This window comes from Geotrypetes seraphini, chromosome 2, assembly GCF_902459505.1.
Source record: "Geotrypetes seraphini chromosome 2, aGeoSer1.1, whole genome shotgun sequence".
In the NCBI taxonomy this organism is placed as follows: Eukaryota; Metazoa; Chordata; class Amphibia; order Gymnophiona; family Dermophiidae; genus Geotrypetes; species Geotrypetes seraphini.
Genome location: NC_047085.1, coordinates 266674401 through 266697959, shown reverse-complemented (window position 1 = coordinate 266697959; position 23559 = coordinate 266674401). Strand labels below are relative to the sequence as shown.

The window sequence follows — 23559 nt, the reverse complement described above, 5'->3', positions numbered from 1 at the left end:
GTATGCCTCTGTGATGTGGTCAAATTTCTTCAGTGAGTAGACCAGACTTAGGGCTGTGTTTTATATTGTTTGTAGCTGTTTTATCATAGTTGTGGAATCTTGACTGTTTTTCCTCCATTTTCTTTCTAGTTGTCTGCATTGTCTTTTTAGTAGGAGTAGTTCATTGCTCTGGGAGTTGGTAAGTTTGAGAGAGAAAGATGAATGTAGGCAAACTTGTTGGAGACAAAAGACTTTTCACTAGGTACATGAGAAAGAGAGGAGGAATAGGAATAAGATTGGAAAGGTGGCAATTTGAACCAGTGGGGTAAGAGTTTAAAGAGTTAGGATTGGGACCGATAGCCCAAGCAGAGGAGAACAAACAAGAGAGAGAGTATGGAGAACAGAACGGAGATGGCTGAATGAAAAGACCAGTAAAAGCCATCACATTGTTTCAGATCAAATGTGAAAAATATGATCTACTCTTTGGTATTTGCCAGCTACTTGTGATACAGACTGCCCAAGGAACTTGGCTTGACATAGTATGGCTTATCTTAAGAACATGTGAGGAAAGTGGATACTGGGAGGGATGAAAGAAAGAGGAAGATAGGTAAAAAAAAAAGGAGACATTAAAAAGTTTGGGAACCTTTATTCTAGGGATCCTATACTGTTAGTATATCCATTTTTAATAGCCTGGCTTCTGAACACCAAAGTAAACTTATTTAGCTGAATAAATTAGTTACCCCCCCCCCCCCATTCCACACACATTAATTCTCTTCCATTTTTGTTCCCATTATAAAAAAAACACTGATAAGTTCCCAGAAAAAATACATTAAAATAAGTGAAAACAAAGGCCCCTACAGATGATAACATAACATTAGAATAGCCTAACTGGGTCAGACCAATGGTCCATCATGCCCAGTAGCCCATTCTCATGGTAGCCAAATCCAGGTCACTAGTACCTGGTCAAAACCCAAAGAGTAGCAACATTCCATGCTACCGATCCAGGGCAAGCAGATGCTTCCCCCATGTCTTAATAACAGACTATGGACTTTTCCTCCAGGAATTTGCCCAAACCTTTCTTAAAACCAGCTACGCTATCTGCTTTTACCATAATTTCTGGCCACTTCATTTTTAAGCTTAGATCTTTCCTTCCAAATAGAGACCTTGCTAGATGTCAAATATAGAACAAGGTAACTTCACACGGACTTAGCTGTGCAGGAAATGTGAATCTCCTCATACACCCACCATATAGTACAAAAATGTGCAAAGGTCTGGTTTTTTTCTTTTGATCACTACATAGCCTAATGCCATACAAGCAGCGCTGTTACAAACATATTCTGAAGGTCAATGCTAAGGTTAACAAAGTTTCCTTCCTTGGACCACAAGGAGATACTGAAGAGATCCCAAAACAACTACCCAGGCACAACACCCAAAGACCCACTCAGTGTGTGAACCAGTTGAGTGGAGTGGACTAACTGGGGGGTGGAAATGGGCTCGGAGTTTGCTCAGCAGAATTTCCCAGATCACCTCTTCCTCTCAACACATTGACACGCCACCACCACCACCACTAGGAACACCTCACCAGGTAGGCCAGCAACACTTATAAACTTTATAAAACACATTATTATATTTTCTTATAAAGCACATATTTTAACTGAACTCTCTGACATCCTCAGCCTTGCCATTCACAAAAACAGAAGGAAGAAAAGTTCCCATTTCCTTCTGTCTCATTTCCCCGGCCTATACAATATTTTTCTTTTGCAGACCCTTCAAAAGTCTGACCAAATCATCGTTTCACTTGCATTATAAAGTACTGAGGATGCCATCTCTCCCCATTCCCAGGTCCTAAAGTCTAAGACAGTAGCGCAAACTAGTGCTGCCTGATTCAGGAAAAAAAATTTCGATTCGATTCATCCTATTGAATTGGTTTTTCGATTCGATTTGATTTTCCTGCCCAATTGGGTGGTTTTTTCAAACATCCTGATGGGTTTATTTTATAGCTTTTTCACCCCATTTGGCCTCTCCTAACCACACTGGCGTTGTGGTGTAAACAAAAAAAAGAAACAAAAAGGACTTTTCCACTCTCTGTTAAATCCTAGCTCACGTTTGCGGTCTAACACCAGCTTTGGCAGGATACACTTTTCAAATCTGACATATTGTAATCACAAAACAGAAAATAAAATTAGTTTTTCTACCTTTTGTTGTCTGGTCAATATTCAAATCTTGTTGGTCCTAGGCTCTTGTTGTCTTGCTTGCCAGGGTCTCCTTCTTTCTTCGTGCTAACCATCCATCTGCCATCTCTGTCCTCCACTTCCGTTTCCCTTCCCTCCCCCGGAGGTATGGCATCTTTCCTTTTTTTTCGTCTCCATCCACAGATTCACCTTTTCTCAACTACCCTTTCATCCAGCATCTCTCCCTCCTTCCCCACCACCCCAGGGTCCACCATCTCTCCCATTCTCTTCCCAACTACCCTCCTATCCAGTATCTCTATCCCCTCCATACCATCCCTTGTGTCCAACTTCTCTTCCTTTCAGTTCCTTCCCTTCCTAAATCCCATTATCCACCATCTTTCTCCCACTCCTATGTTTTTAAACCCATTATTTCTTCCCCCAAAGTCCAGCATATGAATGTATCTTTGAACCCCCCTTCCCTCCCTCCCTCCGTGTACTTCTACACCAGGACCCCCTCACCTGGAGGTCTGTCCCCCCCTGAAGGCCTGCACCCCCGAAGCCTGTACCTCCCTCCAAAGGTCTGTCCTCCCCTGAAGGCCTGCACCCCATCCCTGAAGGCCTTCACTCCCACCTGATGGCCTGTCCCCCTCCAGAAGGACTGCACCTCCCCCTGAAGGTCTGTCCCCCCTGAAGGCCTGCACCCCCCCTGAAAGCCTGCACCCGAAGGACTGTACCTCCCCCCCCAGAAGGACTGTCCCCCCCCCCCCGGGAAGGCCTGTGTGTTCCCCTCTGGCCTCCTGCGCCTCCCTTTACCCCAGTGGTCTTAAACTCGCGGCCCGGGGACCACATGCGGCCCGCCAGGTACTATTTTGAGGCCCTCAGTATGTTTATCATAATTACAAAAGTAAAATAAAATAGTTTCTTGATCATATGTCTTTTTAGCTATAAATTACAATATTATTATTAAGACTTAGCCAAAAGGAAAGATTTAGAAACTATAAAGAGTTTTACCTCATGCAAAATTGTCATTTTTTAATAAGACATTAACTATTTTTTTCTGTGGTCCTCCAAGTACCTACAAATCCCAAATGTGGCCCCGCAAAGGGTTTGAGTTTGAGACCACTGCTTTACCCGATTGCAGTAGAAAGCAACCTGCAGAAAGGATCGCGGGTACTTTAGCGATCCTTGCAGGTTGCCATAGGCCTCCGGAGTTGTCGTCCCTCTGGAGCGGTCCCCGCCCCTCCTCTGACATCAGAGGCAGGATCGCAGCAGAGAGACGACAACTCCGGAGGCCTATGGCAACCTACAAGGATCGCTAAAGTACCCACGATCCTTTCTGCAGGTTGCTTTCTGCTGCAATCGGGTAAAGGGAGGCGCAAAAGCCTTGGGGTCGGGCCATGAGAAGGGAAGTTCCCGTGCCATGACTCCAAGGCCAGGAGCACCCCCCTCATAGCTTGCACCCAGGGTGGTCCACCCCCCCCCCCGCCCCTCCCCACTTTGGTATGCCACTGCCCTATGCAAATACAGGACCACAAGTTTCCAAGTTTATTCCAAATTTGATATACTGTCTATCTCAGGCCCGCGGGCCTAATCTGGCCCGCAGTGTAATTATACTTAGCCCGCAAGAAAATACCAAATGCCTTCTAGAGCTGGCCCACTGGTTGACAGTTTTTCATATCCCCATTAGGCACATTATCACATTTGATGTTTTTACAAGTTCCCGCGGTGTTCTCCAGCTCTTTTCATAGTCTCACACTGCGTCGCAGTAGCACTGGACTCTGCTGCAATTGCTTTTTTGGTATTGATTTTTTCATCATTTTTTTAATCCCTTGTTGTATATATTCTTTTGATCACGTTCTAATTTTGACATTTTGTTTTCTGGTACTCATTCTTTTCCGGTGCTAGTGTTTTTCCGTATTCCTATTCGTTCTCCCTGCTTCACGCAATGGTTTTTATTATGATTATATTTTTATGCTTTTTCAAACATATGTTGCTAATTCACATGGTATTTTATTTCATTCCTTTTTAGTTTTGGTTTTAATCCCTTTGTAGTTTTCCCGTTTTAAGTTTGGCTCATCTAGTTGTACCTTGCATCATTGTTTTTTAAAATATATTGTTTTCTAAACATACAGTATTGTCTACAGTTTCCTTTTAGAGTTGTACAATTATTATTTGGTTTATCATTATTTTTTATTAAAATTTTGCTTTTATTAACTTTCCCTTAGCGCCTACTTTACAGAATTACCCCTAATATAGACAAGCCATTTGTCTATAATTGGATATCCATGTGTATTTGTCTTTAAGTTCTATTCTGTAACTATGTGCATGTTTCCAGTAGCATGTGATGCCCAGGTTCTCGACATGTGTGTTTCCCACACACTTTGGTATGTACAATTTCCCTTTTTGTCCCCTACCTCTTTTTTCCTCTCACCATATTGAGCGTGGCCTACATTGATTACCTGCCTGAGTCCTTTTTTCAACATCAAGTGTGTAGATCAAAGGACTCAGGCACTGCACACTGCAAATAAAATCAATATAAAAAGCTTATCCTTCCGGCTTCCTGATGTAGCTTAGCGAAACACAGACTGTGTTGGAGCCGTGAACTGACCTTTTCAGATAAGTGGTCTACTGTTAAACAGCTTTTGTAGAGCCATAACATTTGCTACTCCAGTAGAAGCAAGAATCCTTGCTCCATGCAATGTGTTATGATTAAAATTCAAGCACCGTTCCAGCGACGTTGTACCGCTGTTGTGGCGCCTCGCTAAAGAGCTTATGAGCACTTTTAAATATTTAAACTTGCCCAGTATTGATGAGAGGGGGGTCTTTTGTGTTTTGTTCTATTTTGAAAGTATTGCCCCCTCGAGTGGACTGTAATTCAAAATCCCCAGTCTGTTTGGATCAAACCTACATCCATCTTTGGCATTAACCTTTAATATTCAACTTTCTTCCATTTTTCTGCTTCCTTCTCAATCTATTTTTCCATGTCTTCCCCTCCTCTCCATCTCTTCCTTCCTTTCCCCCTATTCCCATCAATCCTAAACAGCATTTCTTCCATCTCTTCTCCCTTCTACACTCCTCCCATCCCTGTGCACCATCTCCTCTCTCTCTCTCCCTCTCCTATGTTCTGACATCTCTGCAGGGCAGGATTAATTCTTCGAGGGCCCCTAGGCACCCAAGTACACTGTGCCCCACTTGCCCTGCCCTGCCCTGCCACGGCCACAGCAAAAAAATGCTCTACAGTTTTGTAAAAGGGGGGATAAAATAGAAATACGTAGACAAAGGTTAAATAAAACCACCAAGACGCTGGACTCTGCATACAATGCAACACCACAGAAACAGAGATGCATGTCCCCTAAAGCAAAAAAATAAATAAACAGAAATTTTTTTTCTACCTTTGTCTTCTCTGGTTTCTGCTCTCCTCATCTTCTTGTCACTCTCTTCCTTTCATCTTCTGTCCTTCTGTGCCTCTTCCAGAAATTGCCTGCCTCTCCCTTCCATCTCTTCTTTCCCTCCCCCATTGTGTGGCATCCATCATCTTCTCTTCCCTCCTCCAATGGTCTGGCATCTCTCTCCTCTCCTTCCTTCTCCCACACCCCCATGGTCAGGCATTTCATTTTCTCCTCTCCCTTCCTCCCACTTCCATCAGCATCTGCCCCCTTTTTCTCCCTCCAACCCAATTCCATCAGGATCCTTCTGCCTTATGTCTCTCTCCCCTTTCCTTGCACCCCAATTCCATCAGCATCTGTCCCCTTTCTTTCCCTTCAACCCAATTCCATCTAGTATCCTTCCCCTTATATCTCTCCCCTTCCCCTGCACACCAATTCCAACAGCCCTTCTCTCCTTCCACACCACTCTGCCCCCTTTTTCTTCCTCCACCACCCTTCCATACCATCCTTCTCACAACCCTTCCATACCACCCTGCCCCCTTTCTCTCCATCCACCACCCTTCCATGCTCCTTTCTCTCTTCCCCTCCAAACAATGCAGCTGCCGGCTCTACCCGCAACAGGTTACCCCCCACGGTAACGCCTCTCCCCCGCAGCAACGGCAACGGGCCCCCCCCCTTGCAGCAACAGCAACACGGCCAAATCTATTACAGGAAAATCCCGCGATGACTGCTTCTGCCGGTCCAACCCCCTCTGACGTCACTTCTTCCAGAGCAAGTAAGTGACGTCGGAGGGGGAAGGACCGGCAGAAGCAGTCATCGCATGACCTTCCAGTAACAGATTCAGCCGTGTTGTCGTTGCTGTTTCTGTGGGCGGTCTGTTGCTGGGGGAGCCATTGATATTTTTTTAAAATAGCAAGGTGAGTTGTCCTCCTTCAGCGGGCCCCCTCGCAGTTTTGGGCCCTAGGCATGTGCCTATTGATTAATCTGGCCCTGCATCTCTGTTTTCCTATGGTCTGGCATATTTTTTCTCTCCTTCCCACAGTTTGGTAGTGCTCTGCCTGGATCTTTCATTTGTCAAATTAAATAGCCTTGCAATAAAACCCCACCTATTTAAAACAGCCTTTAATGAGCATAAAGGATGTAATTTAATTCTATTCTACTTTGAAATATTGGGCTCTTTCAAAATCAATATGCCTGACAGGCTTGGGATCCAGCCGATTTCTTCTGCTTTAGGATTTTCCTGATGCATCTTTCTCCACAGTTTATGAATGTGCAACTGAGTGAGATAAACTTGCATAACTGATATAGTGACTCAGAAGTTAACCATCATATCCGAGTAGATTACTCTGAATTATATTATCTGCAGTTAGAAGGGGGGGGGGGAAGAAAACAAAAAAACAGTGAACACGAAACTTTTCTTTTGCTGCACTATGCTGACAGAAGATATAGTTGATCTTAATATTCTCCATGTACCGTGCTGTATTGTGATCATGCGGTATTGTTTACAACAGATTAGTGGCCTTTCGAATATCTTCTTTTCCAATCTTAACCTGCCATTATCTTCGTATAACTGGATATAAAGGCATGAAGTTATTTTGGGACTTGATTATAATGCACAAGTGTGGAGTAGGTGTGGGGAAATGTGTGAAGATGGGAGAGGGAAGATGATGCGGGAGAGCTTTTCAGGACGAGTTTGAATATAGCATCTGATGTAATGTATTGTCAGCATCTGAAATAATCTACAGCGAAATGGAGGTGTTTTCTGGCCTCTATATTAAGTAGCTTTTATAAAAGAAGGATGGAAGGGCTCTTTTTTTTATTTCAAGACTTTAAGGGCTTCTTTGACAAAGGTGCGCTAGCGTTTTTAGCATATGCAGCAGATTAGCGTGCGCTAACCCCGTGCTACGCGGCTAGAACTAACGCCAGCTCAATGCTGGCATTAGCGTCTAGCGCACGCCGCATTGTAGCATGCAATATTCCGTGCGTTAATGTCCTAATACAGCTTAGTAAAAGGAGCCCTAAGAGTGATAATTTATGGTTATTCAACTATTTATTTTGAATATTAGTTTTTTAAAAATAATTCTTATCTTGTTATCAATTTATTGAGCTCTCTTTAAGTTGCGGGTACTATCTATTGTTATTCTAGGTTCTTACCTTTGATTATTCATTTGGTGTAAGCTGCTGGTAATAATAGTTTAATTTCAAATCTTTCCTAATGGGTTGATGTATTTGGCTTATTCAATCCATTAGAGGCAATAAATTTAAGATTTACCCAATATATTAATCTATTTAGCTTATTTAATATATTGGTAGCAATTTTATTGCTATTCTAGGTTTTTGTTTTTATTCATTCATTTGTTCATGCCATTGGTAATAATCAATAGTTTAATTTAAACTCTTTCCTAATGGGTTGATGTATTTGGCTTATTGAATCCATTAGAGATAATAGATTGTTTATGATTTAAGATCTACCCAATATATTAATGTATTTTGCTTATTTAACATATTGGTAGCAATTTTATTGTTATTCTAGGTTCTTACTTTTATTTATTAATTTTGTTTATGCTACTGGTAATAATCAATAGTCCAAGCCCTCCTGCCCCGTCGAACCGCGCCCCCCCCCCCCCCCCCCCCGACAACATCAGGCCAGGAGGGAGTCCAAGCCCTCCTGGCCTGGCCTGACCCCTATCCCCACTACGATAGGGGCAGGAGGGATCCCAGGCCTTCCTGGCCTCGACGCACCCCCTCCCATGATCGCCCCCCCGAACCCCTGATTGGCCCACCACCCTCTGACCTGTGAGACCCCCCCCCCCACTGACACTTCAAACCCCCCCAACCCCCTTCCCGTACCTGCAAGATTTGTTGGCCAGACGAACGGGTGCCAAGCTCGTCCATCCGGCAGGCCAGCCATCCCTCGAATGTCTGGCTTTAGGACCTGATTGGCCCAGATGGCTCAAACCCCGCCCAGCTACATTCTGAAGGTCCATACAAAAATATAAAAATAAAAAAACACCTATATATAAAAAAAATTTTGGGTAGTTATATCCAAGGAAATATTCTCTTACCTTTACATATGATGCCGCAAAGTGTGAGTGGACATTATATGGCTTCATAATTGCATTGATATGAAAAGATTTCAGGATATAGTTGGTGTTTTATATATATGATTAAGTTACCAACACCAACATTTTGGCAATACTTTTGAGCGATTGAGAAGTTTTTTAAATAAACATAAATATTTAGCCTTGAAAACAGAATTTCAAATGTCGAGACATTATTTCCACTAACATAGATAGATAGATACGAGGAGCCGCTGAAAAGTTCTCAGGCCACCCAAGAAGAGAATGATATGGAGCCATGAAACTTACAAGTTATTCCACACTTTTTTTTGAAATGAAACAAAAAAGTGTCCAGAAAAGTTTTATCTTCTTGGTTGGGCTGAGAACTTTTCAGTAGCCCCTTGTAGTATTATACTTGTGATACTGTGTTTTGCTACAGTACTTGGAATATTAACAGCTAATGTTGTGAAACACAGCTCCTTGATTTGTAGCATTAGTATCAGAAGCTGTTGCCCTGAGGAGGGGAAGGTAAAGGCAAGCTGTTATCCTATTTTGCTGGAGCGTGTGTGTCTCTGTGTAGTAATGATTACAATAATTGAAAACCATTTGTTTTTGCTGAAATTTACATTCATCCCAGCAGGCCACCAGCTCTGTGCTGGTTCATCATACCAAGAAGAGAAGAACTAAGCTGTGTTAATAACAAATAACACCAAAAGCCAGACCCACCTTAACAGAATTATGGTAATGGAATATTGTTGTAGAGTAATTTTATTATGTCATGTGTTGCCTCATATTGCTTTTGAGATAATAAAAATAGCTAGAAAATATCAGAAATGCAATAGCTTGTATCAGTGCTATGGCAAATTGTAATAGACTATAATAGCAAAAGAGCTAGTTTTTAATTTAATTTGTATCTGTGGGGCTCATAATAAAAATTTTTTAAAAAGTTCAAAAAGTGGCCTAAGTCGGTACTTGGACGATCAAAAAGACAGATCGTCCAAGTACTGATAATCAAAGCTAGTTTTAGATGTGTCTACAACCAGCCGACCTAGACTTAGTCGTCCGGCAGCCATAACCAAAAAGGTTTGACAGGTTGCCAGACAGAGCTTATACGATTTGACTTAGACCAAGTCAAAACAGGTATAAGTTCCGAATAGGGGCCGCTGAGCTGATCGTGGCTGCCGTACTCAGCTCAGTAGCCCTGGCAACCTGTCCCCCCCCCCAATACTGGAAACTATCATGGCAGGAGAGATGCCTAATATTTCCTGCTGCAATCCCCCTGAACCCTGCAATCACTGGCACGAAGGAACCCAAGCCCTCCTGCCGGAAACCTTCCTTCCAAACCGCAACTGAGCCCACGAACCCCTGACCCCCCCTAACCTTAATTGATGGCCTGCCGTCTTCCGAATGGTGGGCCTGCCCCTTCCCAGAACATTGTGGGATGCACCAGAGAGGGGCCTAGGACCTGATTGGCCCAGGCGCCTAAGGCCCTGCCCTTAGGAGGGGCTTTAGGCACCTGAGCCAACCGGAATTGGGCTAGTTGCCTAATGCCCCTCCTATGGGCTTAAGTAGTCTGGAGTGGGCTACTGAACCATACAGATGAGGACCCAGGCCCATAAGCCACTCTAACCACGACATAAACCGGGACCGCCATTTTTGGCCCCAAAATCCTGGTTTATATTCGAGTATATACGGTAAGTGCTGACTCTGCTCCTGGACTACCACAAAATTATTGTCTATGGTTTTAGTGGTTAGTACTGATATTCTGTGCCACTAACCAGTTAAATGTCCTGAATATTAGCGAATAGCTCTGCACAAGCGATTAACTACTAGGAGATTCTCCTGCCCAGTTAAGTCACATTCAATATTGACCCCTTAGACCTTTTAAGCAATGTAAATTTTACTGTCCAGGGGTTGACTGACTTGAGATCTTGGCCTCTTGGCAATAAGGGTCATAGGCCCCTAACCACCTATCAAAAGTGATTAAATTAGATAGAGGCTAGGGGAGAATGGGCATAGTGGTTAGAGCTACAGCCTCAGCACCCTGAGGTTGTGGGTTCAAACACTACACTACTCCCTGTGATCCTGGGTAAGCCACTTAATCCTCCACTGTCCCATGTACGTTAGATAGTTTGTGAGCCCACCAGGACTGATAGGAAAAATGCTTGAAGTACCTATATGTAAACCGTTTTGAGTATAAGTCTCAATCTCTCCTTTTACCCCTTACTGCTGTGGGTCCTCTAACACTGCCCTACTTTGCCCATGGTCAATCTGCCCATGATGCAGCCTTAAAGAAAAAGTAAACTGAAAGGGCTCAGATTGGGGGGGGGAGGGGGAGGGGGGGTTTACAAAGCTATGGCAAAATAATGCACTTTATTGCAGTGATATTAAGCATGGGAGCCACTAACTTGTAATACTTAAGTTGTCACTGGCCAGAGTCCATGCTAACCTCACAGCGGCCCTCCACCAGGTGCAAGTAAAAGAAAACAAGGCACGCTTCAGCAAGAAGGCTGAAGTCCTACAGGGGGTGCTAGTCTGAAACACTGAGCTCTCCTTCTTTCAGACAACCCAGACACCATAAAGGCACAACAGTATAAAAACACAAAAGAATTCAGTTTCAAAAATGAAAAAAACAAAGGTTTATTGTACAAGTATTTGCACTTAAAGTAACTGCACAAAATAAAGTATTCTGGGAAAACCATGAACACAAACAGCAGTGATAATAGATGGAAATGAGTCGCTCTGCCCAAGAGAGAGACTGTTCAGTATCTGCGAGGTTCCAAGATGGCCGCTGAGGTACTGGCAGTTTGTTGCTGGGCCACACCCGGTTTCCTGCTTGTAGTAGCTTTCAGGTTTTCCTCCAAAATGAAGAAAAGCAAAAATCAATAATTACTTAAGTGCATTTCTTTAGCTCATTGCATAAGACTTTAGTAAATGTTCTTAACAAAACCAGGTAAGTGTTTAAATCGTTGCAGTTTGAAAAAAATGTCTTAATTGGTAACTTCTCTTTAAAGCAAAGGAAAAAGGAAAAAAAAACCCCAATATCAATGTTCTGCTTGTGGCAGTTCTCCTGGAACTTCCACATCCAGCTTCCTAAGTCCCTCACCAGTGGCAAAAGAGTACCTCCTGGCACAGCTAACAAAGAAGTTATCAAGGTTCAAAAAATAAAGAAATGTCCCCAAACACAGCTCTGCTTCACAATGGTGCTATAGGCATTTAACTCACTTGTGCACAACTTTCTGTCAGGTCTCTATCCAACTTGGCTATTTTAAAGAGAGAGAGAGCAGCTTCAAGCAATAATGCACCCAGGAGCAAAACTCTTCAATCAAGTTTCAAGTTTATTATAAAATTTGATTAATCGCCTATTTCAAATTCTAAGCGATGTACAAATCGATAAAAATTACAGAACTAGGGGAAACAAACACAACTAACAAAGGGACTAAATCTACTAAACATAATAAAAATACAAGCATAATAAGACAAAAGGAAAGGCAAGGAAAGAAATACAATCTAATTAATATGAGGAAAAACAATAGGAAAGGGAAGGAAAAAACTCTCAAAAACTATAAAGATAAAAAAGAGAGCCATAAGCAATTCATTTAGTTATTGAATGCATCTTTAAAAAGAAAACTCTTAAGTTTGCTCTTAAATTTAAGCCAGCTCCATGGCTTCTCCCAGCTCTGCTTCATATGATAATGTGTCACCCACCTCCATAAACTCCTGATGTGTGGACAGCTCTGGGTCAGGCAATTCTCCATCTTCAGACACATCTACCATGTCCACATCAGGGCTTCTCTCAGGCTGGTGGCTGCTGGGAGGCAGTATTCTGGGTTCTGTCCTGCTCCTCCTGGGCAGTGACAAGGGTGCTGCCACGGGTAAGAGTCACCATGTCTAAATTTACCTCTCTACACCAGACATCCATAGAAACATAGAAACATAGAAATAGACGGCAGATAAGGGCCCACGGCCCATCTAGTCTGCCCACCTTAATGTCCCTCCCCTACCTTTACCCTGTGAATAGATCCCATGTGCCGATCCCATTTGGTCTTAAAATCAGGCACTCTGCTGGCCTCAATCACCTGTAGTGGAAGACTATTCCAGCGATCAACCACTCTTTCAGTGAAAAAGAATTTCCTGGTGTCACCTCGTAGTTTCCCGCCCCTGATTTTCAACGGATGCCCTCTTGTTGTCGTGGGACCCTTGAAAAAGAAGATATCTTCCTCCGCCTTGATGCGGCCCGTAAGATACTTGAACGTCTCGATCATGTCCTCCCTCTCTCTGCGCTCCTTGAGCGAGTATAGCTGTAATTTGTCAAGCCGTTTTTCATATGGTAGATCCTTGAGTTCCGAGACCATCCGGGTGGCCATTCTTTGCACCGACTCCAGTCTCAGCACATCCTTGCGATAATGCGGCCTCCAGAATTGCACACAGTATTCCAGGTGGGGCCTCACCATGGATCTATACAATGGCATAATGACTTCCGCCTTACGACTAACGAAACCCCTTCGTATGTAGCCCATGATTTGTCTTGCCTTGGACGAAGCCTGCTCCACTTGATTGGCAGACTTCATGTCCTCACTGACGATTACCCCCAAGTCTCATTCTGCTACCGTTTTTGCTAGGATCTCGCCATTAAGGGTATAAGACTTGCATGGATTCTGGCTGCCCAGGTGCATAACTTTGCATTTTTTGGCATTGAAGTTGAGTTGCCATGTCCTAGACCATCGCTCCAGTAGGAGTAGGTCATGCATCATGTTGTCGGGCACTGAATCTTCGTCTGTTGTGCATTTGCCCACTACATTACTCAGTTTGGCGTCATCGGCGAATAATGTTATTTTACCTCGAAGCCCTTCTGCCAAGTCTCTTATAAAGATGTTGAATAGGATTGGGCCCAAGACTGAGCCCTGTGGTACTCCACTAATCACCTCCGTCATTTCGGAGGGGGTGCCGTTCACCACCACCCTTTGGAGCCTACCTCCAAACCAGCTCCCAACCCATTTCGTCAATGTGTTACCTAATCCTATAGAACTCATCTTGCTCAGTAACCTGCGGTGTGGTACGCTATCGAATGCTTTGCTAAAGTCCAGGTACACGATGTCCAGGGACTCCCCTATATCCAGCTTCCCCGTTACCCAGTCAAAGAAGTTTCAAGTTTCAAGTTTAATATGTTTTTGATTAATCGCTTCATCTAAATTCGAAGCGATGTACAATATGATAAAATTACAATGTAAAAACAGAATCATAGAAGATAATACTAACAAGGTTAAAAAACAAATTTGACGAAACTGGAGACAAGAGGAAAATATGGGGAAGAAGTTACATTTTAAATAAAAAAGAATATACATAAAGGGAAAGCACATAAGGGAGGGATAATGATAATAATTTTAAAAAGATAAAATTTAGTAGGAGAGTAAAATTGGAAATGAGACTTGAAAGAAAACTTTATGAGATTCTCATGATTATTTAAAAAGACACTTAGAAGCATAGTTAGTTTATGAATGCGTCATTAAACAGCTGATCAGGTTGGATTGGCAGGATCTCCCCTTAGTAAATCCATGTTGTCGGGGATCCCGTAGATTCTCCTCATCCAGGATCTTATCTAATTGGTGTTTGATTAGAGTTTCCATTAGTTTGCTCACTATCGATGTTAGACTCACTGGTCTGTAGTTTGCTGTCTCCATCTTTGAGCCTTTCTTGTGGAGTGGAATGACGTTAGCCGTCCTCCAGTCCAACGGGACGCTGCCTGTACTAAGGGAGAGGTTGAAGAGCGCGGACAGTGGCTCCGCCAAGACATCACTCAGCTCCCTAAGCACCCTGGGGTGCAGGTTGTCCGGCCCCATTGCTTTGTTAACCTTGAGCTTTGACAGCTCACCGTAGACACTGCTGGGCGTAAACTCAAAGTTACTAAACGGGTCAACTGAGCCAACCCTTGTCTATAGCTGAGGGCCGAGCCCTGGCACTTCTCGGGTGAAGACTGAGCAGAAGTATTCATTTAATAGTTGGGCTTTTTCCGAATCCTTTTCCACATAGTCTCCGTCTAAGTTTTCCACATAGTCTCCGTACAATCCCGCCTAAGTTTTTTCTTCTATCACTGATATACCTGAATAAGGATTTATCTCCCTTCTGGATGTTGCTTTGCTTCTGGATGTTCTTTCCCTGCAGGAATCCAAGCCCGGGTCTCAGCATGTTTTCTGATATTGCTGCCTGGATGTCCAGCCACCACTTAAAACTGAACGCGATGACCAAGACTGAGCTATTTATTCTTCCACCCAAACCTACCTTTTTTACTGGCATATAAGTGGCTCCTGCAGTCATACTGGCTATTGGGGTGGTAGATAAGTGGGTCTAGGGGATTCTGGATGTGGTTTGGGACGCTCACCATAACCTATAAGGGAGCTATAGTGAGGAGAAGACATGGCACCCTTTTTATGAGGTTCACAGCATTGCCCTGTAAGGTGCCCCACTATTTAGGTGGCATGTCTGGGTGTTTAGTCCATCACTTTGCAGACCCCTCCCACGTCCAACAGGGCTTGTTCTAGGTGTTTTGGACTTGGACGAAAAGTTAGATGAAAATGTGGTATAAAGATGGACGCTTTAGCAACTTGGACAATCAGATCGGCAGGATGTATAGTTAGACGATTTTCGAAACAAAAAAAATTTTGGACTTATTTTTTGAAAATGTGTCCTAGGCTGTTTCTTTTTTACTTTGGATGACTTGCGACTTAGACGAAAACGGACTTAGACGTCCCTTTCGATTATGCCCCTCTAAGCGGATCACAACAAAAATACATGGAATACTTTATCCTTTAGGAACAACATGAAAATAATTTCAGTCTTCGCTGATCATTAGGTGGACTCTGTTTTCACTTACATTAAACCCCTCCATTACTAACGCGTAGCGCGGGTTTTAGCGCCAGCAGTGGCGGTAACTGCTCCGACACTCATAGGAATTCTATGAGCATTGGAGCAATTACCACCCTGCCGGCGCTAAAACCCACGCTACTCGTTAGTAAAGGAGCGTGGTAAATTTGTTGATTCGTGCTCTCTCCCTGAATTTGATACATTTCTAAAATCTACCTGCATTTTCCTGGACCTATAAAGAAGGTGCAGCACTGCTCTTCTATAGAAATCCCTATCAAATGATGTATCATTTCTTATTGAACACGTGCTGAATCCTGCATTGTATTATTCATACTCCTTAAAGGTCAGCCATAATTGTTCACAAAGAAAACGTACAGGGGGTTCTTCCTGAGAGCAAAGACTATTAGAATCAGAAGTATTAATGCACTTTGTTTATTTTTGTATATCTATGATACTTTAATGTGGGGATAGACTTGGAATGAGAATGCCACAAAGATTATTAACTAATTCATGAAGTCAGTCTCTCTAGAGAAAGGACCTGCAGAGATGCCTCTAATGCTCCTGCCTTTTACAACCCTTTATTGGAGAACAGCTGGAAGTGCTTCCTATGGATGGCACAGCCTGTGTGAATGCTTAGCAGCCAATAATGAATTCACAGCATCCTTAATTTTGCAGTATCCATTCATTTTCTGATAAATGAATTATTGATTTGAGCCCTGAAAAGAGTTTTTATGATTGCATGTCTGGTTTCCATCACATCGATGATGCACAAACTCATTACCGAATATTGTCTTTTGCTGTGAGTGTTGTTTCCTCCAACAAAGACATAGCTTCTTTCTTATTCATGTCAGAATTCAGTACCTTTATTTATTGTTGCTATGAATATGTAATCTACCCAATAAAAAAAATTCTTACTATATTCACTTGCTTATTACTTGACTTTGTTTTGCTTATATCTGCTTCCTCTTTATTTTTAACTTGGTATGGTATATTTTATGTTTTCATGTCTTTTTATTTTAAAGAGCAAAAAATGTGTACTACTTATGATCTATGAATGTCCTTCCCTGAATATGTTCAGCTGTTCACACTGTATTCTTGTTTTATGTACATCTGTGCACTTCCTGCATGTGTAGGGTTACTACCATTTGGCTCCAGAAAAAGGAGGATGGATTGAGACATCTGGGTTTTACTTTCCTTGAAAGCAATGGAAGTAAAACTCGAATGTCTCAATCTGTTCTCCTTTTGCTGGATTCCCAAGACAAAACAGGAATAAATCAAACACTGTGGTAGATTCAAGAGCAATGTAAGGAAATTCTACTTTACAGAGAGGGCGGTGGATGCCTGGAATGCCCTCCCGAGAGAGGTGGTGGAGAGGAAAATGGTGACAGAGTTCAAAGAAGCGTGGGATGAATACAGAGGATCTAGAATCAGAAAATAATAGTAAATAATGAAGAACTTAAGCCAATACTGGGCAAACTTGCACGGTATGTGTCTGAATATGGCCTTTGGTTGAGGATGGGCTGGGGAAGGCTTCAATGGCTGGGAGGGTGTAGACGGACTGGAGTGAGCTTTGACGGAGACTTCAGTAGTTGGAACCTAAGAACAGTACATAGAATACATAGAGTATGACGGCAGAAAAGGGCCGACGGCCCAAAAAGTCTGCTCACACAAAGAACCCTCCCCCTAAAAGAACCCTCCCCTAAGCATTTCCCCAGAGTGAACTCACATGTTTATCCCATCGTTTCTTGAAGTCGAGCACGTTGCTGCCTTCAACTACCTGACGTGGAAGACCATTCCATCGATCAACCACCCTTTCGGTGAAGAAGCACTTCCTGATATCGCCATGAAGTCTCCCACCCTTGAGTTTGAGCGGATGTCCTCTTGTTGCCGTGGGACCTGTAAGGAAAAAGATATCTTCCTCCACCTCAGCATGGCCTGTAAGATATTTGAACGGCTCTATCGTGTCTCCCCTCTCTCTGCGTTCCTCGAGAGAATATAACTACAGGCTGAGCTTTAGATTCTTGCCCAAAAATGGCTAAGGAGAAGAAGAAAAAAACAAAACCAAATTTTTAGATTGAATCAGGTTGGGCAGACTAGATGGACCATTCGGGTCTTTACCTGCCGTCATCTACTATATTACTATGTAAGTTAGCGATAAGAAAGTTTGAGTAAAGACTTCTAATAGTGATGATAGAATGAGCTCAGACTTCTTACAATGGTAAGACAAATCCCATACACAAAAGGACAAATCTAACATAAGTGACTAGACTATTTATAGTAACAAGACATGTTTAGCAATTTCTCACAAATCGTAGGAAATGTTCACATGTTGGCATATATGGAGAGCCTAGTCAGAATTTGTTTAGGGAAAGGGGTAATCTTAGTGGACAGTACTAGATAAAAATATGGGTTTTTACCTCTTTCCTGAAATTAAGTACTATTCCTACCAGTGATCTGATGGTAGGTAGGATTTCATTCCATAATCTAGGTCTAAAGTTTAACATAGCCAGCAACAGAAAGTGCTTAAAAAACACTCATTGTTACCAGCTGAATATTGACCAGAAAGATCATTCAGTGCTAATTTGAGGAAGCTAGTCAAAGTTATTAAATTTGTCCAATAAAAGGTATCACCTTATATTCTTTTTTTGTTTTTATTTATTAACTATTAATTTTGTGAGCAAAGTTTTAGATTCTGATATTTTAAGTCTTTTATTCTTTGCCTGAAGATAATATCCATTTAAATTACAAATTGTAGACACTTTTAGTCACAGTCAGCTGTAATTAGTCTCTCTGTTTAGAATCCTTTCCCATGACATGTGCCTCTGTAAACAGGGACAGCTGTCTAGCTCTGCCTTTGTTATCCTTGCACCCTTTCTCTTTCTAGGAAGAATGGCTTTGTACAGGACTGTAACTTTGTCATAATTGTCACGCTATCTCTGATTTATAGCGAAGTCCATGAACACATTTATTTCTTTTGAAAATACATAAATGATTCAGAATTGACATGGAAAGTTAAATGCATCTTGGCAGGATATAAAAAGAAAGACATGGCAAATTAGTGCTATAATTATATTCCTGCATTGTCTGACATGTGCAATCACCATACATGCCTACAATTTTCCAAAAATGCATTATGTAAACCAGCAGCATTTCTCAGAATGTATTTTGATCTAAAGTAATGCTGTAGGGCGTAAAATCCCTACCACAATGTAACCAGTGTATCATAGACTTTAACTTATTTAAACCTCTGAAGCTGGTTGATGATGTCATCTTACTGCACCATCCTCTGTTCCAGAAAGACACATGGGTCATTCCATGTCAAGTGGTCCAGAGCTCCCCACCTGACTATCTCTGAAATTGAATAATTTTTTTTTTCAGGGAATATGTTGAGATCTCTAATACATCTCTGATAAAGATATCTAAAGTTGGGGGGGGGGGGGCATGATCTCAACAAGGTCCCGAGTTAGGGCCCCCTTATTTTGTTGTAATAATTCTTCCTTAATAAAAGATATCACTCTTAAAGAGAGGAATATATTTTATATTAAATAGAAATGTCAATTTGGGGAATGCACTATTAACCTTTTTAAAACTTAGATCTGTATAATATTAAAGAAGAGAGACTTAGAGCATTTGAGAGGAACTAGAATTTAAATTTTACAGAGCAAAATTTATTTATAGGGTTAGGGATATTTACACAAAGGAAATGTGCCACAAGATAAAATACTGTTATAGAAGCAGAATGGTTGATTTAAGATGGATTAAAAGTAACTTACTATGATGCAGGGTATTGATGGTTGAAAAGATATGACATCTTGATTGCAAACAGCAAGAATGTCCAGCAACAATCTGAAGAGAAAGCATAGGTTATTCTCCCTCTTTTATGGATTCTGGAGGATTGAAGCCCCGTCCAGTTATCAAGGCAGGAATCCACAAGCAATGTCCAATCTCTGAGTCTGGCATATTATCCAATCACAGCTCAGAAATTCAATTCAAACCTTTTCTGTTTCTAGATGCATGAGGTCATCTGGTGTAGCATTTGGCTGGGCAGGGCCTGATTGTATTTTAATAGTGTCTCTGCTAAGTATAAAGATAGTCATTGTTTTGAAATGACAGGTTAATGGTCGTCCTTTCAGTCTTGAATGGCTTAAGTTCTTGCTATATATTGTGGCTGTGTAGGGCCTGATTGAATTTTCTTTGTCTTATCTCAGGTTTGAATGGCTTACGTTCTGTGTCTTTTGTCTTGGAGCATGTGCTTTTCTGACTTTTGGCCATTCCCCAGGTTCTAGTTTAAAAGCTGCTCTATCTCCTTTTAAAATGTTGATCCCAGCAGCCTGGTTTTACCTTGGTTAAGTTGAAGCCCATCTTTCCAGAATAAACTCCCCCTTTCCCAGAAGCTAACTAATCTAAAATTCTCCTTGCACATTTTTTCATTTATGCATTAATACTTTGGAATTCTGCGTGTCGCTTGGTTTCTGTGCATGGAATGAAAATGCTAACCAGTAAAGATGCCCTATGGGCGGGCGACCTTAGCAGTTAGCGCATGCTAACATGCTTAACACTTAATGCTTAAGGTTGGAACCCAAGCACAGTACCGGGTAAAGCTTTGGATTCTTGTCCAGAAATAGCTAAGAAGAAAAATAAAAAAAATAAAAAAAAAATTTAAATTGAATCAGGTTGGGCAGACTGGATGGACCATTCGGGTCTTTATCTGCCGTCATCTACTATGTTACTATGTAACACCCTTTGTTGAGTCCCCCCCCCCTTTAGTTTTGACAGATGATCAGAGATAAAAAAAACAAAACGAAACAGACAAATTCATAAGTTTAAGACTGCAATAAATTTGGATCTATTTCTTGTATTTCTTTGGTTGGCATTTAAGTATCTCGAATTTTCTGACATCAATGAAATAAATAGTTTACTGTCTGATGGTTCAAAAGCAAAAATGTACTAAAGATTGAAGGGACACGTATCAGAACTTTAGTAAGTGTCCTTAGGCATATGTTGTTTAAAGATGCAAAGGTAGGCCCTGTTTATCTTTCCCTTCTTTGCAGACAGGTAATGTTTAAACAGAGATAATGTGAAGTGAATTCAATTGTTTTGTTAAGCCGTATTTACAGACAGCTTTAGTTAAGAAGCTCTGCTGGTCAAGGCTTTTTCTTACCTTTTGGACTTCAATCTCTAGCTAGGAAAAATGCTGATGTGTTTAAAGTTTCATGTGACCTTACGTCACATGCCATCACATGCTGGCAAACCTGATTCGTATAAATATGTGAAACTCATAATAAAAGACGGACATATTTGAAAGATGGTTTCTGGTCTTTAAGATGTGTCCCCAGGTACCTGACTTACATATGACAGAGACAGAGAAAGTATGGGGCAGGAATTGGGACCTGAATCCTTTTCAGTTGGGGGCACGTCCGCGATGGGCAGATGATATCACCGGTATTTTGTGAGTATTTCTGAATTTTTTCTGTTCTTTAATACTCACTGGGTAGTGGTGACCTGTACCCAACCCTTTATTTTAAGTTCAAGCTTTGGGTTCTATTATGGAGTTTTTTGGGGAAAAATCTCGGGGTACTTTCGGTAAGCACCCCTCATATATATACGCAGCTGCCATTCTTTCGGAAAGAATGAAATTATTTATAGAACCCCCCTGCCCACTCTGTCATTTGTAAGGTTAACACTTTTATAGAGTATAAGATTTTATTGTCTCTTATTACTGTACCTCGCTTATAAGGTAAGATAAGCGAATATTTTTGCATTGTTATATTGGGTTTTGTAATGAGTCATAAAGGCACTTACTCCTAGACAAATGAGACTTGTACGGCTGTGTGTGTGTATGACATTTTTCCTTCAGTTCCCATCTTTCTGTGTCACCAATGTTTACTACTGAGGTAGGACATGCTGTTATGTGGAATGAATTGAAAGCGCTGTTTGAATCAGTCTAAGATCTTTCCCTTGTAGTTTGTACACAAGCACTATTTCTTGTCTTCCTTTTGATCCTGACTAATTTTGTGCGTTTCTTCTACCGGCTGCTTTCTTTGTGTTCTGTGCTGGATCATAAAAAAAAAAGGAAACAAGAAAAAGAAAGAATTCCGTTTTAAAGGTTTTCTTTCTTGTGCAGAGCAAAGCTAATCTGTTCTTTGCTTTCATTATCAGGGTCTGTGCATGAATGTTTTTGTCCCTTCCCCCAGACTTCTCTGTTTGGGCTTCCACTGACCCCTTATAGTGCTTCTTTGAAGTTACTCATTCTTGGTTTTATAAAGCAGTAAGGTGAGATTCCACTGCTTGTCTCTTGACTTTTCTCCGGCATTATCAAAACCACCATCTCTTCTTATAATACGCCCATCGCTCTTGTTGCCAAAGCTGATGGCATTCCCTGTTTCGTCCTAGATTTTCGGGCTGTTAATGTTTTGGTAATTCTCATTGCCCTTATGTTTCTTCCACCATTCCACCGGCAGCCAATGATTTTTTTTTTCCGTCATTTTCCTAAAGAATGTTTTATTTTTAATCCCTTTGGTGAGGCTGCCTTCACCTTTAAGCAACAGTATACCTAATGTGGAATGTCCTTCGGGCTATTCTACAAGTCATGCACTGCCCCTCATGGTCCTATTCTTATTTTGTACAACTTTTGTGTTCCATAATTCTAGAGACCTGTCAGGCTGATAGTTTGCACCTTTTATAATGGTTGTCTGTGTGTGGTCACAAGGTGTCATGAAATAAACTGCACTGGTGTGCGTCTGAAGTGAAATACCTGGGTTTTGTCCTGTCTCATGGTCAGAGGAAAATCTGCACTTTCTGCATTGCTGCTATTCTGGATCTGCCCCTCCCAGTTACCAAGAAAGACATGCTTACTTTTCTTGCTATGATTGGTCACTGCCGCCAATGGATCTCTGCTTGTTCCTTCTATGACCAGATTTGAGACAGACCCTGGTTTCTGAAATGACTGCTCTTATCAGATGGACTTATGAAATGTTGGACATTTAAGATGTGCTTTGGTTTCTAGCTCAAGTTTGGGTTTTCCTGCTTATGCCCACATGTTTTATCTCTTTGTTTGGGACTATTGTAACACCATGAAGGGAGAACATGGCGGTAAATTACGCTCTGTTGCCTTTTTTTATAGTCACTCCTGTTCAAGAAAGCCCTGGCTGCTTGTGCTATTGTGGTAGAGATGGTTACTTCTCTGATCCTAGGTCACCCCATTACCCTTCATACTTTTCACGATGTTCAAGCCCTTCTTTTAAATAGGCTTTTGGGTCTCACGGGTGAACAGGATTCTCTTCCTCTCTTTTTTCACAGCTCCCTCTGAATTTGATGCCTGGTATTTGGCAGGTGCCCAAAGCCGCCCTTCTGGACGGACTTTGGTGCAAAGAGGGGAAACCCTGGATACCAGCTGCTAGCTCTCCCTTATTCATTGCCCAATATCATGGTATTGGTTATCGTAGTGCTCGCTCGACATTTTAACTTCTTGCTAGTGATATTTTCATTCTTGACCTTTTGCTCCTTGATACAGAGATATATAGCTCAATAATTACAGCTGCCACGGTTGTGAATTGAAAATAAATTGGAAAATACAATTCCTTTCTATTGTTTTAGCTGAAGTTAGGATGTTGCTAATTTAAAATGTTTTTGTCCGGATGTATACATAGCCATCCCAGATCAGTTTTGGCACAGATATTTCTAATGTTTTCCACGGGTCCTCTTTATCACTGCAGAGATAGAGACGCTCCAAAGAGACATTAGCTTTATGCCTTTTTTCAAATATGAGATGGTTATGATATACATTATTTGTAGTTTTGGTTTTTTTATATCAATGTGTTTATTTGCAGAGTTAAATTCAGCCCTACACACTTGACAGATGGAGTAATAGCTCCACGCTTAAAACTTTATGTTTTGTCTGTGTCATGTCTACTTGTCTTAGTTTAGTGGGTACTCCAGGATACATAATATTGGCCATTTCTAGAGCTCTTTTTCCACTTCTTACTAGCCTAACTGCGCAATGTTCTTTTACTTTTAGCTTTTATATTCTGAATATAGTTTAGTTAGGGGTTATAAGAAAAAGTTTTACTTTATACAGCATTTATTTCGTGGTGTTCCCTACAT

At 41.7% G+C, this 23559-nt stretch overlaps 1 protein-coding gene across 8 annotated transcripts in view; it reads left to right on the top strand.

Annotated features, from left to right (window-relative positions):
• GABBR2 (gamma-aminobutyric acid type B receptor subunit 2) overlaps positions 1 to 23559 on the top strand; it is a 1059696-nt gene that overhangs the window by 362697 nt on the left and 673440 nt on the right. The window contains exon 4 of one of the 8 annotated variants that reach the window (XM_033929603.1): positions 9236 to 9336. The exons of 6 other annotated variants lie outside the window; for them this stretch is intronic. In XM_033929603.1, the coding sequence (XP_033785494.1) occupies positions 9334 to 9336 (3 nt within the window). In that variant the 5' untranslated portion in view covers positions 9236 to 9333. Of the gene's footprint in view, positions 1 to 9232; positions 9337 to 23559 lie in introns of all 8 variants that reach the window. One more of the 8 variants, XM_033929602.1, reaches the window with a different exon arrangement.